At 36.3% G+C, this 12,501-nt stretch overlaps 2 protein-coding genes across 15 annotated transcripts; one reads left to right on the top strand and one right to left on the bottom strand.

Annotated features, from left to right (window-relative positions):
* The first annotated feature begins 2,947 nt into the window (after positions 1 to 2,947).
* LOC120085870 (uncharacterized) lies at positions 2,948 to 7,380 on the top strand. 11 transcript variants are annotated; one of them, XM_090318170.1, is made up of 9 exons: positions 2,989 to 3,345; positions 4,240 to 4,335; positions 4,425 to 4,505; positions 4,644 to 4,701; positions 4,809 to 5,995; positions 6,071 to 6,121; positions 6,224 to 6,322; positions 6,452 to 6,616; positions 7,072 to 7,380. In XM_090318170.1, the coding sequence occupies exons 5-9, from the start codon at positions 4,838 to 4,840 to the stop codon at positions 7,213 to 7,215; spliced, it is 1,617 nt and encodes a 538-aa protein (XP_090174296.1). In that variant the 5' UTR covers positions 2,989 to 3,345; positions 4,240 to 4,335; positions 4,425 to 4,505; positions 4,644 to 4,701; positions 4,809 to 4,837; the 3' UTR covers positions 7,216 to 7,380. The 11 variants fall into 11 exon arrangements, with proteins under 11 accessions (XP_038898038.1, XP_038898040.1, XP_038898034.1 ...); XM_090318171.1 differs by having other exon boundaries at positions 3,132 to 3,340; XM_090318166.1 differs by lacking the exon at positions 4,644 to 4,701 and adding an exon at positions 3,643 to 3,774 and having other exon boundaries at positions 3,142 to 3,395.
* A 2,088-nt stretch (positions 7,381 to 9,468) lies between these two features.
* Positions 9,469 to 12,325, bottom strand: LOC120086522 (uncharacterized). Of its 4 annotated transcripts, XM_039043221.2 has the most exons (3): positions 11,809 to 12,181; positions 10,571 to 11,526; positions 9,469 to 10,435 (listed from the first exon to the last, which is right to left on the bottom strand). In XM_039043221.2, exons 2-3 carry the CDS (start codon positions 11,289 to 11,291, stop codon positions 10,035 to 10,037), a joined length of 1,122 nt encoding a protein of 373 aa, XP_038899149.1. In that variant the 5' UTR covers positions 11,292 to 11,526; positions 11,809 to 12,181; the 3' UTR covers positions 9,469 to 10,034. The 4 variants fall into 4 exon arrangements, with proteins under 4 accessions (XP_038899149.1, XP_038899147.1, XP_038899148.1 ...); XM_039043219.2 differs by having other exon boundaries at positions 9,469 to 11,526; positions 11,809 to 12,325; XM_039043220.2 differs by having other exon boundaries at positions 9,469 to 11,646; positions 11,809 to 12,152.
* Between the last annotated feature and the right edge of the window lie 176 nt (positions 12,326 to 12,501).

The following is a 12,501-nucleotide window of genomic DNA, read 5'->3' as shown; positions in this document are numbered from 1 at the left end:
TGGTGTGAGGTAGTTTAATTGAACTTCTGTGCATTGTGTCTATTTATTTTCTTTCCTTTAATATATTTAGATTGCTATTATGTTATGCTAGTTTGTTTACTCACAGTCAGTCATGGTAATAACCCCATACCATAGGGATGGACATCGAAATGGAGCTTTTTTCGAAGGTAATGATCGACCGAGTTGCGTGATAAATTTGGTTGCTGGAGTTTCCATTGCTGCCTTTCGCTTGCAAACCTCCATTTCTTTCATCCTCAGTTTTATGCTTATAACGATTAGATCAATCAAAACCTCCCTTATGCCTACTCCATTTCTTAGATCTTCATTTTGAGATGTTCAACTTCCATTTTTCACACCTTAGATTTTTGGAAGTTACATTTTTGGAGCTTCTCATCACAATGGTCGTTAGGTTTTGATAAACTCGATCTCGGTTTGACGGTTTATATTTACAGGATCTTGCTACTTATCTCATGCCTAACCATCTTCTACCAAACGCAAGAACTAAACCCTGTTTTTGGCGTGGTGGCATTTTCATCACTTTTTTTTTTGGGTTTGAAAATGCTTTCTATTTAGTCTTGCATTTGCTTTGGCAGGTTTAAGTCCACTTGCAGTGCAGGCCACATTATTCACAGCCAATAAATGTTGGTGGTTGCCCCACCAACTGAAACTTTCAAATTTAATGAGGCATACAAGCCAATCCAAGAGAGCAAAACACAGATTTCTGAAACTTTGCAACTTTTTTGGTCACAAATTTCAAAGAAATGGCTTCATCAAGGCAGTATTAAAATATCTCTTCTATGAAATATTAGGGGTGCAAGGCAAAATCGAAAAAACCACTTGAACCGACTGAAACTGCTCTAAGGTTATTTTGGGCAGATTGATGGGTAAGTGCTTTGATACACGAGGTCGCACGTTCGAATTCAGGGGAGCTCTGGATTTTGTTTTAATTTCAGATAAAAGATGTTGCCATCCCTTTCTCCAACATCACGTAATTCGGCAAATCGATAGTCGAACTGACCAATTTGCCGGCCTAAGCGGCTCAGTCAGTGCAGATTCTCAAGGAGTTTGGTTTGGTTTTGGTTACTATGTTTTTGTCACCAATTAACCGGTTCCGTTCTGATTTTTTGCTTAAATCGAGTCAAACCGAACCCGTGCCTATGATAAAAAAAAAAAAATTGAAATTCATAGGATATGGGTGACAATGTGAGAGATTAGGTGAGACTAATGGGATAACTACCAAAATTGAAAGTAGCTTAAACCTCAATCTTGAGTTAAAGCTTGGTGTTTTAATTGGACATCACTTTCCACAAAGACTGGCAGAAGATAATTGTGTTTTGAGAAATTTATTGCCAACATTTCATCTTCTAACCCTTTCTCTCTCCATATATTAGGTAATATAAATCATGCTTAATTGGACCATCACCACTCCACAAATTAATGTATTATAAATGCTTTAAAATGGAAACAAAGTATGGTATAATTGGTTATGTTTGACCTAAATTGACACGACGAATATTGAGTTTATAGTTTATGTTTTGCTTTTTTCACTAAATCTCTTTTCGAATAAGTTTTATGTTTTTAAAAATCCAAACTTCCACTACATAAGTTTAATAATAAACTAGTTTTTTATTTTTATATAAAAATTCTTTTTAAATTAAAATTTATGTGATATAATTTTTAATTAGCAAGAATGAATAATTTTATGAACGATACGTAAAGAGGAAGCGAAAAGAAATATGGCCCACGCGGATAGCGAAACCGGGCCCACTACTGCGATAGCCATAGTCGCTTACCAAACTATACCACTCACTAAATGGGCCGCTGCGAGTGAGGGCCCATTAAAGAGGGGTCAGAATGACGCTTCTGCCCCCAATGCTGACAAAAACATTTTCTTTCACTAAATTATACTAAATATCTCTAAACTTTTTAATTTTGGTCAAAAATACCTTTGAACTCCTAAAAATTTCAAAGGTATCATTAAACTTTAAAAAAAAAAAATTAAAAATACATTTACCGTTAGTTTCATTAGTGCTTTATTTTACAAATATCTATGGACTTTTTAAAGTTTTAAAAACATCCTTAAACTTAAAAATTACCCTTGGTGTTAATAGATGAACACAAACTCTTAATATTCAGTTAAAAATATTCATTAAAACTTTGAAAATTACGTTAATACTCCTAAGCTTATAAAAAAGTTTAAATTGTTCATACTGATCATTTTGTTTGAAGTTTTCTTGAATTTGAAAAGTATCAATATTAAAATAATTTATATAATATATATTTTTTTCTTTTATATATATATTCACTCACAACAAAATATAAACCAAAATTTCAAGTTAAAACATAAAATCTTATAATCTCACAATATTTTAAAATCAAAACCTCACCTAAAAAATTACCAAATTGATAAAGCTAAATATATAAATGTATTTGGCTATTAACGTATTAAATACTAACATACAATATTGTTAAATAATTTAAGTCTTAAGGTTTTCTTGGTGCTTCTATTATTCTCATTCTCTTTGTATTTGTATGTGTGTGCACACGCATGTGGGGAAGTGTTAGGTCATATATTGAAGTAGGGAAGAGAGAAGAAACTGCCGAAGAAGGTGATGAAGTGTAGATAAACAGTAACAATATTTTTATTTATTGATTTATTTTTAGTTTAAGATACAGATATAACTTTTAAAAGTTGAGACATATTTTTGTAACGAGTTATTAATAATTTCTATTGATACATGAACAATAAGGATATTTTTGAACTTTTTTTTTAAGTTCAAAGTATTTATGAAACAATATACCAACAATTTACATCCAAAACTAGCTATCAAATTGTTTTTGAACAATTTTTTTGTTTAAAATCTCTAGAAAGCTCGAAATTATTTTTGACACTTTTTTTTAATTATTATATTTTTAATATATAATTTAGCCTTTCTATTTTTCTATTGCTTACACCTCTTTAAATTCTTACAATACAATAATTCAGTCAGGGCACTGACTGACACCGTTGTAGGAAATGATGGGCTGAAACTTTAGAACGTTCCTCAGCCGTCGATCATCAACCGTACAGAACACTCCGATCCAACGGCCGATATCGCAGAAGCCGCCATTTCTTTGTTCTTGCTGCTTCTGAACGGCACCATTGTTGAGAGTCTTCAGTTGAGCTTCTAAGAAACGAATCTCTCAGTATATCGATCTTCTTTCTCTTTCGTTCTCTCTTTCACCGCCATTTTTGCTCCAAAGAGAAACTGAAGAACGGCGCTTTCAAAAAGTTCATCATTCGTTCTTCTTTTCCTCCACAATTTTTCCCACAAGGTGGTGAAGACGCGGTAGAATTGAAGTTCGGTATTGCCATTCTTCTGTACTTTTTTTTTTCCTTCTACGCATTCAATCAGGTCGAGTTTCTAAAGCTTTTCGACTTTTGTGAAGTTCTTTGGTGTCTTTATGATGAATTCTGTTCTGCTTTTTCTTCATTTTCTTTAAGGAGGCAACTACAAAAGATCTGAATGTTTTTCTTTCTTTTTTCTTTGGGTGTCTATTCGGATTTTGGCTATTTCCTTTTGTTTGGTTTGTTCATTTTAACTTTTTCCCACTCTTCCATTTTAGTTGATTGAGATGCATTGTAATCGGATTGCTGTTCAGGTCCTTAGCTTTGGAACAGGAACATTTTGTAGAAAGCAATCGATCATTAGAAAAAATACATTGAGATCCACCTTCTACAAGGACGGATTATTGCATATGCCCTTTGGATTCTTTTGCTCTATTCTTTTAATGGTATTGTTTTTCAGAAATGTTCTTTGAAGATCGGATATTCGGTTCCTTTTCTGTGCATTATTGTTTGTAGGCATTTCCGTAATTTTGTATCTGAGGTATTCAATTGTACGTCCCTTTCACTTAGTTGTCCTAAATGATTCTGGGGTTTCTCCCTTTTTTTCCCCTTCTTTTTGTAGTATTTTTTTGTTCATCTTCTTTTGAGTATCATCCAATATCCACTTTATACTGTTATATACAATGTCTTCTTGTTAATTAGCTAATCATTCTTTCTGACTCAATAATTCCCAAAGCCTGCAGTTCTAGATTGTGACACAAGCACAGTAGGACCTATTTTAATATTGATTTTCTCAGGTTCAATTAATCATGATCATACGCGTATTTAGCATGCTTTTGGACCTTAGTACTCTATCTTGTCCATCTTGTTTATGTTTGTTTAACATAAAAAAAGTTCAACTCATTTTCTAGGCTGAGTCGATATCATTGAACAGAAAAACGAAAAGGAAAGAAGGAAGACAAAGAAAAGCTTCTTCAGAACTGCATGACTAGTGATACTAACCTCGGGTAATCACTGGTTACTTTTCCTTGAGTCAGGGAGTAAGACCACGATTAGCCGAAAGGGTTCTAATATATAAATGTAATCATGAGTGCAGATTTGATCAAGTGCAAAAGCAAAAGCACGTCATCTTCAAGTTGAGATTAACAGTGGTGGTTCAGCGCTGAAGATATTTCAGGTATTATTCATATTTTCCATAAAGCTTTTTGGATGTGAATTTGCGACTTTCATAGGCTGCTTTTTTCTCTTATCTCTACATTTGGTATCTTCACTGTAGTCTAGTCTGTTTTTCATAGTCCTTGTATTTGTTATCCAGATTCTTGTGCTAGGTATTTGATAGGGACACTGATGACTGACCATTGGTCTAATTGAAGGTTTTTCTTTATCAATGAAATATTTCTTATCAAAAAGAAAAGAAAAGGTCGAATTGTACGTTTTTAACACTCATAGTAACTCCCCATATGTTCCTTAATTGGTGCAGATTGGTTTATAGACTGCAGAGAGTTTCTGATGGATGGGTATTCCAGTAAAAGAGTTAATGTGGGAATCCTTTCTAGGAAGGGACCTGGTGTAGTCTTGAGGGATAACATGAAGCACCGAGATCAAAGTAATCAATATGGTAACCGATTTGGCTGCACTGGTAGGATATGCTCGAGTAGTGGTACACAAGTTGGCTGTTCAAATAAATCCAGCTCAAAAAGACCATTCCGCAGCTCAAGTGGTAAAGAAGTTGTTGGAAGTTCCTCAAGGAGTTCCTCTGCAATCAGAAATCTCAGGAAATCTTATCCAGAGCCTTTTGGAAAGCAATCATCTAAGCTTGAATTAGATTCATCTGCAAATGATAGCATTCATGATGAGTTGGAAGAACTGGAATTCATTTCACCTCCTGGATTGTTCCATACAGGGCATCATGCAAAATCTGAAAGTTCGGTGCCTGCTGATGCCATGTTGATGGAAATGGGAAGCTGCAGTATGAACTCCAACAATAAATCTAGGAGAAACTCTATTCAAAGATATGAAGTGGACAATGAAGATACTCATGCTTCATTGCAGCCTACAAGTCTTTGCCAGACATCAACTGGTGGTTCCAGTAGGTTCAATTCGAGAAACCTCGCATGTGATTCAGTATCTGAAGCAGATAGATCTTTGTTGGAGCCAAACCTTGTGAGAAGGATGAATGTAACAAAGAAGATGTCATATGATGGTGAGAATAGTTCCAGTTCTAGAGGAAAGAAGGTGAGTGGAACTTCTCGAGGACAGAAGTGTATCTATCGGCATGGGATCTCTATTTCTGATCAAAGACCTGGTCGAAATGTGTTTCACAGACAAAATATTCTTTCATCACATGGGACTCAGAGTTTGACGAGTGTATGTAGTGGGGCAAGGCATTCTTACCAGGCCATTAGTGATAATTTGTCGTTGCAGGATCCACTAGCGACAATTTCATGGACGCCTCAGACTAATGTCTCCAGTTCCTCAAATGCTTCTACTTCACTTCAGTTATCTTCAGAATCGCACTCTAGGCACCGGACGACTTACCCTGAACCAGAAGGCTATAGTCAAAGTCTACGTGACATTGGACAAGCTACTCCTGCAGAAGTTGGTATCTCAAGCCCTTCAACAAATGCAAACAGTTATAGATGCCACAATGTTGATGGAATTGCTGAGGTATTTGACGTACTCTTCATCTCAATTTTATGGTTCCGAGAAAGAGTTGTCACTTAATTTTTATACAATTTACAGGTACTATTGGCGTTGGAGAGAATCGAACAGGAGGAGGAGCTAACTTATGAGGCATGTAGTCTTTAGCTTCCTTTCAGTCATTTTTGTCATCTCACTAAGAAAAAGAGATAGAAAGATAAGAGCTGTTGACACGCCTTCATTTTTGTCTTGCAGCAAGCCCTTCTTCTTGAGACGACAATGTTGCTCAATAGCCTGAACATCTATGATCAGCACCGAGACATGAGGCTTGACATTGATAACATGACATATGAGGTTAGCACTTTTTGAAAGCAAAAATTGGTTGGAATACATCTGCAATCTGCACTTATGATATATAATGGTTTTGCTGAATACTCCTCTGCAGTAGTCTTCACCTCTTTTCTGTCTCCTGTTGTTAAACAGCAACTTTTGGATTTAGAAGAGAGAATGGGGACAGTAAGCACAGCACTGTCTGAAGAAGCACTGACAGAATGCCTTAACAGAAGCATCTATCAGTCCAAACCTAAAGGAGGAACAGCCACGGGTTCGGTCGAGGATTTGAGCGATGTCAAATGCTGTATTTGTCAGGTTGGAACTTCCTTTACTGTTATTCATTTGGTTGATTATAACACTAGGAAGACCGATTTAGTGTCTAGATTGATAGAGAACAAATGTGAAAATGACTTAGAAAACTGATGAAGCAAACCAAATTTCATTTTGGATTTGAGAATAACCTAGGCAACATATGCACATATTCAAGGTGTAAGGAATTCAAGTTATTGCTCTGTTCTCTATTTTCTTGAATCTTCACTTGAACAACCAGTCAATCACCTTGTTTTCAGGTCATTGATTTTCACCTCAACATTATGTCTTAATCTACCAACTTGGGCGAGATTATTAGTAATATAACATACCTAGAAAGTCATCTTTTCCATCCTTTTTTGCAGGATGATTTCTCTCATTGAAACTTGGATAGATTTTTTTTGGTATGCCAGTGATAATCTATATCTCTCTGCCCCACCCCAAAAAAACCCTTTTTGCAGGAAGAATACGTGACTGGAGATGAAGTTGGGAAACTGCAATGTGCGCACAAGTATCATGTAGTATGCATTCAACAGTGGTTGAGGTTGAAGAATTGGTGTCCCATTTGCAAATCATCAGCAGCAGCTTCTCACCCTTTTAAATAAAGATATAAAACCAAATCAAATTTTAACATCAGATAGTTTCCACTTGATAATGTTTCTGTGTACAATTACATCTGTTTCATCCCCATTCACCAACAGACCCAAGCAGTTGATCTCAACTCTCTATTGATTTGTGAATGAAAATTGTCCAGAAGTTCTGATTGGAAATCAATGATTTTATCATTTATATAAATTAATTCAATTATTGTAGTTTAAACTAATCTAGTTAATTTGTTGTAAACTGATTTTATTTTATACCTTGATTTCTAATCTCTAATGAGTTTGGTCTTCCATGTCGATTTAAACAAAATTGGTTTATATGGGTCGTTTTTTGAGGTTATATTATACGAAACCATTTAAAGATTATTCCATTTTGAATGCGATTTCCATGGATTATTTTTCCAGGAAAAAAATTAGGCTCAGTAGTTAACTGGAGGCACTAAGCTCTTTTTGACATGTTTAATGGTCAAATCCATCTACTTTCATGAAAATAAAAGTTGGTTTACAACAAGAATCTAAAGAGTACCCGAACTTTCAAAACATTTTCGGTTCTGTCACAAATACGATAAATTATCGATCTAAATTTAGTGACAAGACACACATTACATCTCAATCATCTCAAAAGCCAATCACTACATCTCAAAAGTCGATGATTTGCTCATACACTTGCTAAAAAAATGATAGATAAATTGTACATCCATACTTTAGAACAGTCTGATGCCACACAGAGATGTACAAAGTTGAGCAAAGAAGAGCACATATGGGCAAAATGATTAAATATTAGCATAGAAATGAGCTGAGTTCAACAATGGCAGAAATGGAGGATTAAACCATTAACCTTCAAAATGATTTAAAAAAAGAAAAGTGCCTTCAACTTCTGAAAATTGGAAATGTGCTAATTAAATAAAATCCTTCCAATGATAATAATAGCCAAAAGTCCATGAACCAAACAGTAGGGAAGGTTTGAACCAACAAGAGTGAAGCCATCAGAAAAAGATCATTACATAGGGCTCCTGCCAATCCAATGCAATAAATTATACTCACCCAAATTAGGCTCATTTTGGAAAATGAACAAAACAATCTCCATCTTCTACACAGCCATTGGTTTACACTTAATTACAGGAATAGAATACTTGGGGCATATACAAACCCTATACAATTAGAAGCACATCCATATCCAAGACAGATATTCTACTGTGTACATAGCTCATACATATAGGCATCAAATACCATTTCAAAGATCGATGGATCGATCTCCTACCCCACAGCTGTTGAACCCCGAGAAAAAAAAGACCATTTTTTCCTTCTTTTAAGTGCTATGATACTGTGATTTCTACATCATTTGAGTGGCTCCTTGATGCATTAAAGTCTTAAATTTAAAGAGCGCATACAGGTATATAAACATTAGATTTGCTTAGCTAATAACTATGGTACACAACTTTCATTGTTCACACATCATCACATGTGGACTGGTGGGTTCCTCATAGTTGGTGTTGCGGTGCATGCAACCATTTTTATGGTAAGAGACTATGATCCCTTTCAACTATCAAAAAGCTTCCTCTAGCCCACAAACAAAACAAGAGACATTAACATCAGATATCAACTTAAATGAAGCAGAAAGTCTAGGCATACTGAATGAGTAAAATGAAACCAGAATTCTTGCTGCACAAAGCAACATGATCATCCTGAAAACCAAAAGCCAACACTGCATATCAATGGGAATTAAGAAACAGGATAAAGCAGAACAGGGATAGCACAGCTGGTCAATATCAAATTTTTCAAAGAATTCTGCATACCTTTATAGTAAGCAATGCTACTGTTGGTATGAACAGCAAGGAACAAAGACTGTAGTTATCACTAAGCCCAGAATAACCAAGTTTTCAACATATTATACCAAATCTTGGATCATTCAGCAGGATAATAGAAATTAGATGAGAGACACTCCTCAAAGCTCGAAAGTATGTTCAAGTAATCCCAAGCCAAAGAAAGAAGATTAAGGCTTTCTTTTTTCTTAATCAACATCATATAAATAATGTATATTCAATTGTGTTGACAGAAGTAGAATACATGTAATCAGTAACAGAGTAAATTGGCTCTTAGCAGACATATTATCTTAATTCTCAACTATCCCTAGTTAATTTTTTTCCCCGAAACAAACCTTGCATCTGCCAGAAAAAAAAATATTGTTATTATATAATAAAAAACCCAAAAAAACCTCAATTATGGGAGTCAAAATAAAGCTTGTGACATGATATGTAAAGAAGGAAAGATACTGTCATATTGATATGGACTTCGCCACTTCACCTTGATTGCTTCATAAATTCCTTCCCTTGTGCATTACAGATTCTGAAGTTCATATTGTACTCAGCAATTGTTACTTCGAAGTTTACTTCATAATATGACTCTACATATTCAGCTAAAAATGAAGAAAATATTTTACTGACAAGCAAAATGACAGTATCCCTGCAAAACTTTTTTGATTCTCTCAAAAATAAGTTACATGAAAAGCTAAGTTACATGGTAGTGGCAAATGGAGCCAAGAAGAATGCTAAAAATGCAACAGAACAACCTTTTATGGGCATTCTGGCTGAAAGCTCCCCCCTTCTTAGTTGAGTTAATTCAACTTCCTCAATGGAGCAGGCAATGATGTTACAATATTTTAGCATGGAAACTTGGAGCCTGAACCAAACGGGAGCGATCAAGTATACCCCAGAAAGAAGGGAAGAAGGGGAAGACATCCATCCCAGGAAAATTTAAAGCCCTAAGGATCAGAACAGACCAGCCTTGGATGGCTGTAGAATAAATAAAACCTTTGCAACTGCTTATTCCTCAAAGGCACGCATACAAATTTTCTCCAACAACAAAGGCCAATCTTCCCCAAGCTGCTTTGGATTGAGCTCCATAGCAACTTTGAAATCAAGCAAGGACACTGAGCATTCTAAACTCTTTTCCTGCAAAACTTCAGATCTCCCATTGCTGTTCTGTACACGTAGGTGGTTAGTAGGCCACATATCATTTACAACCTTCCCTTGATTCTGTTGCTTCTGGATCGGATGCCCCGTATGTTCAAATGTAGACCTTGCTCTCACCAACTCAAGGCAAGACTTTATCAATTGCTTCAGGTACACATCCAGAGTATTATTCAGGATGTTAGGACATTCCATAGAAACACCTTCAAGCCCTTGTGCAGTTGCAATTTGCTCCATGCGTTTTCTCACTGTCCCTGAATCAGATAATCCAATACTGTCATAACAACTCAGAAAATCACTACTGCCACTACTGTTGACTGGCAAGGCCTTGCGTGCCCCACCTACACTAGCTGAACAAAATGGAATACCAAGAGGTGGAAGTAGAGGACCTCGCAGGAAGCTTAAGGGATCTGACTGTTCCACCTCCTCTCCTTCTTCAAGAATAGCTGCTTCCGTTGGATGTATCCTCGGTTTTTCTGATGGCCGGTGAACTGCTCCATCTATGTCATTTTCAGGTAGCTCAGCTACTGCTTGGAGATGCTGTACTGGTCTCTGATAGTCACACATGGTTACATTACCATTCTCTGTAATAACTTTGCTGTTGCTATCTTCAGTACCAGTTGATTGATACGAAAGACATGTGATTTTTCCATTTGGACCAAGCGGACTTGGCCTATCCCTAAACTTTCCACGTAAGACAGATCTACCCTTCCGTGGGGATACTGGAAGAACTCCATTTGACCAAATTGGTATACTCTGATTCTGATTTGGAAAGGCAGATCCAGTTTGTTCAGGGCCATCATCCCTGCAAGGCGAGATGTTTGAAGGTTGTAGGACAGATTGTGCATGTCCTGAAGCATTTATTGATGGTGGGGTCTTGGCTACACATGCATTCTTCAAGATTGACCTTATCAATTGATTGTGGAGCTGAATATTCTCCCTCCCAAGCACACGAACACACACCTTATCAAATTCAACCTTGCTCAGCTTCTGACCCAAGAATCTGCTCAAGTAAAAGAAGTACCGCTTGGACCTGTCATTTCCAAGTTTTTTAACTATCTGAGCTTTCAAGTCACCTAAATCAATTCTGGAGCTGTGCTGAGGTTGCATTTCTCCAGAGGCCGGTTGGGTTCATACACTATAAACTGTAGCTCCAAACCCCCAGTCACTCCAATTGAAGCTGAATTCTGGTATTGTACCAATACAAAATCCCCCAGAATTTATACTTCCACGTCATTCAGAACAAATCAAGTCTAAAAGGCCGCACCATTTGGGGGAATATATATACACACACATACATACATAATACGTGCACCAAGCAGAAAAATTGCGGGTGTAGAGCAGCCTGAAATCATAATTCCAGCAATGACTAAGTAACATTTAATTTGGAAGGATTCCTCAATCAACAACAGAGCCAACAAGCATAAGAATGCAAACCCAGATCTATACTCCGAAAACCAAAACCCTAGAGATCAAAGGAACTAAAATCACTAAACCCCAGAAAGAGAAAAGAGAAAAATCGAGCTGAGAAAGTCGTATTGATGATCGCGAGAAATCAAAGCCCTAACTCGGAATTGGAAAAAGACAAAAGAAAAAAACACAAAAACACAAAAAGAAAACCACCTACCTGAAAGGAGAACGGGAAGAGACGGGAATTGCAAGTGAGTAGGAAATAGAGGAAACCCTCGTCGGTTAAGCGCAATTGGGGATGTGGGGTGAAGTTGGAAGTAGGAAATTGGAAGTAAAATGATGGAGATCAGTAAAGTGGATGAAGAAAAGGGGAAGTTGGAAAGGGAATTGATTGAAGAAGAAGAAGAAGAAGAAGAAGAAGAAGAAAGAGGGTGAATGAAGAAGAAAGAAAGAAGATTAGAAGCATGTAAATGGAAAGAGAAGATGGGGTTTAGAAGAAGATGAAGATGAAGAAGAAGAAGAAGAAGATTGTATGAATGAAGTATGAAGAAGCTCTGACCTGAACGAAAAAAAAAAAACTTAGTTGAAAGAATTGCAGCGAAAAACCAAAGTTCAGTGAGTGGGTCCCAATCCCCTCCCCACCCAACCCTTCTTGCCTCTCTCCCTCCAGGTCTTTTCTTTTCCTTTCTTTTTTTTCTTTTTTCTCTTTTCTATTTTCCTTAACATATTACTCCTAACCTTTTTTCCCCCTTTAAATATATATATATATATATATATATATACACACACCCACACTTAATATATATATATATGTAGGGCCATTGCAAAAACTATCCTTAAAGTTCGATGCTACTTGCAGTTACATTCTTAAACTTTCAATGGTAAAAATTGAGCTCTCAAACGTATACAA

This window comes from Benincasa hispida, chromosome 9, assembly GCF_027475165.1.
Source record: "Benincasa hispida cultivar pf3 chromosome 9, pf3_genome.v1.1, whole genome shotgun sequence".
NCBI lineage: Eukaryota > Viridiplantae > Streptophyta > Magnoliopsida > Cucurbitales > Cucurbitaceae > Benincasa > Benincasa hispida.
Note: the sequence above shows the minus strand (reverse complement) of the source record. Positions and strands in the feature narration are given on the sequence as shown.

Bases quoted from the DNA above. Each gene is read 5' to 3' on its own strand.
- LOC120085870 (XM_039042110.2), top strand. From the start codon at position 4,838: ATGGATGGGTATTCCAGTAAAAGAGTTAATGTGGGAATCCTTTCTAGG. The intron at 5,996-6,070 runs GTATTTGACGTA...TACAATTTACAG, and splicing joins ATGTTGATGGAATTGCTGAG to GTACTATTGGCGTTGGAGAG. The intron at 6,323-6,451 runs GTTAGCACTTTT...GTTGTTAAACAG, and splicing joins TTGATAACATGACATATGAG to CAACTTTTGGATTTAGAAGA.
- LOC120086522 (XM_039043219.2), bottom strand. From the start codon at position 11,291: ATGCAACCTCAGCACAGCTCCAGAATTGATTTAGGTGACTTGAAAGCT.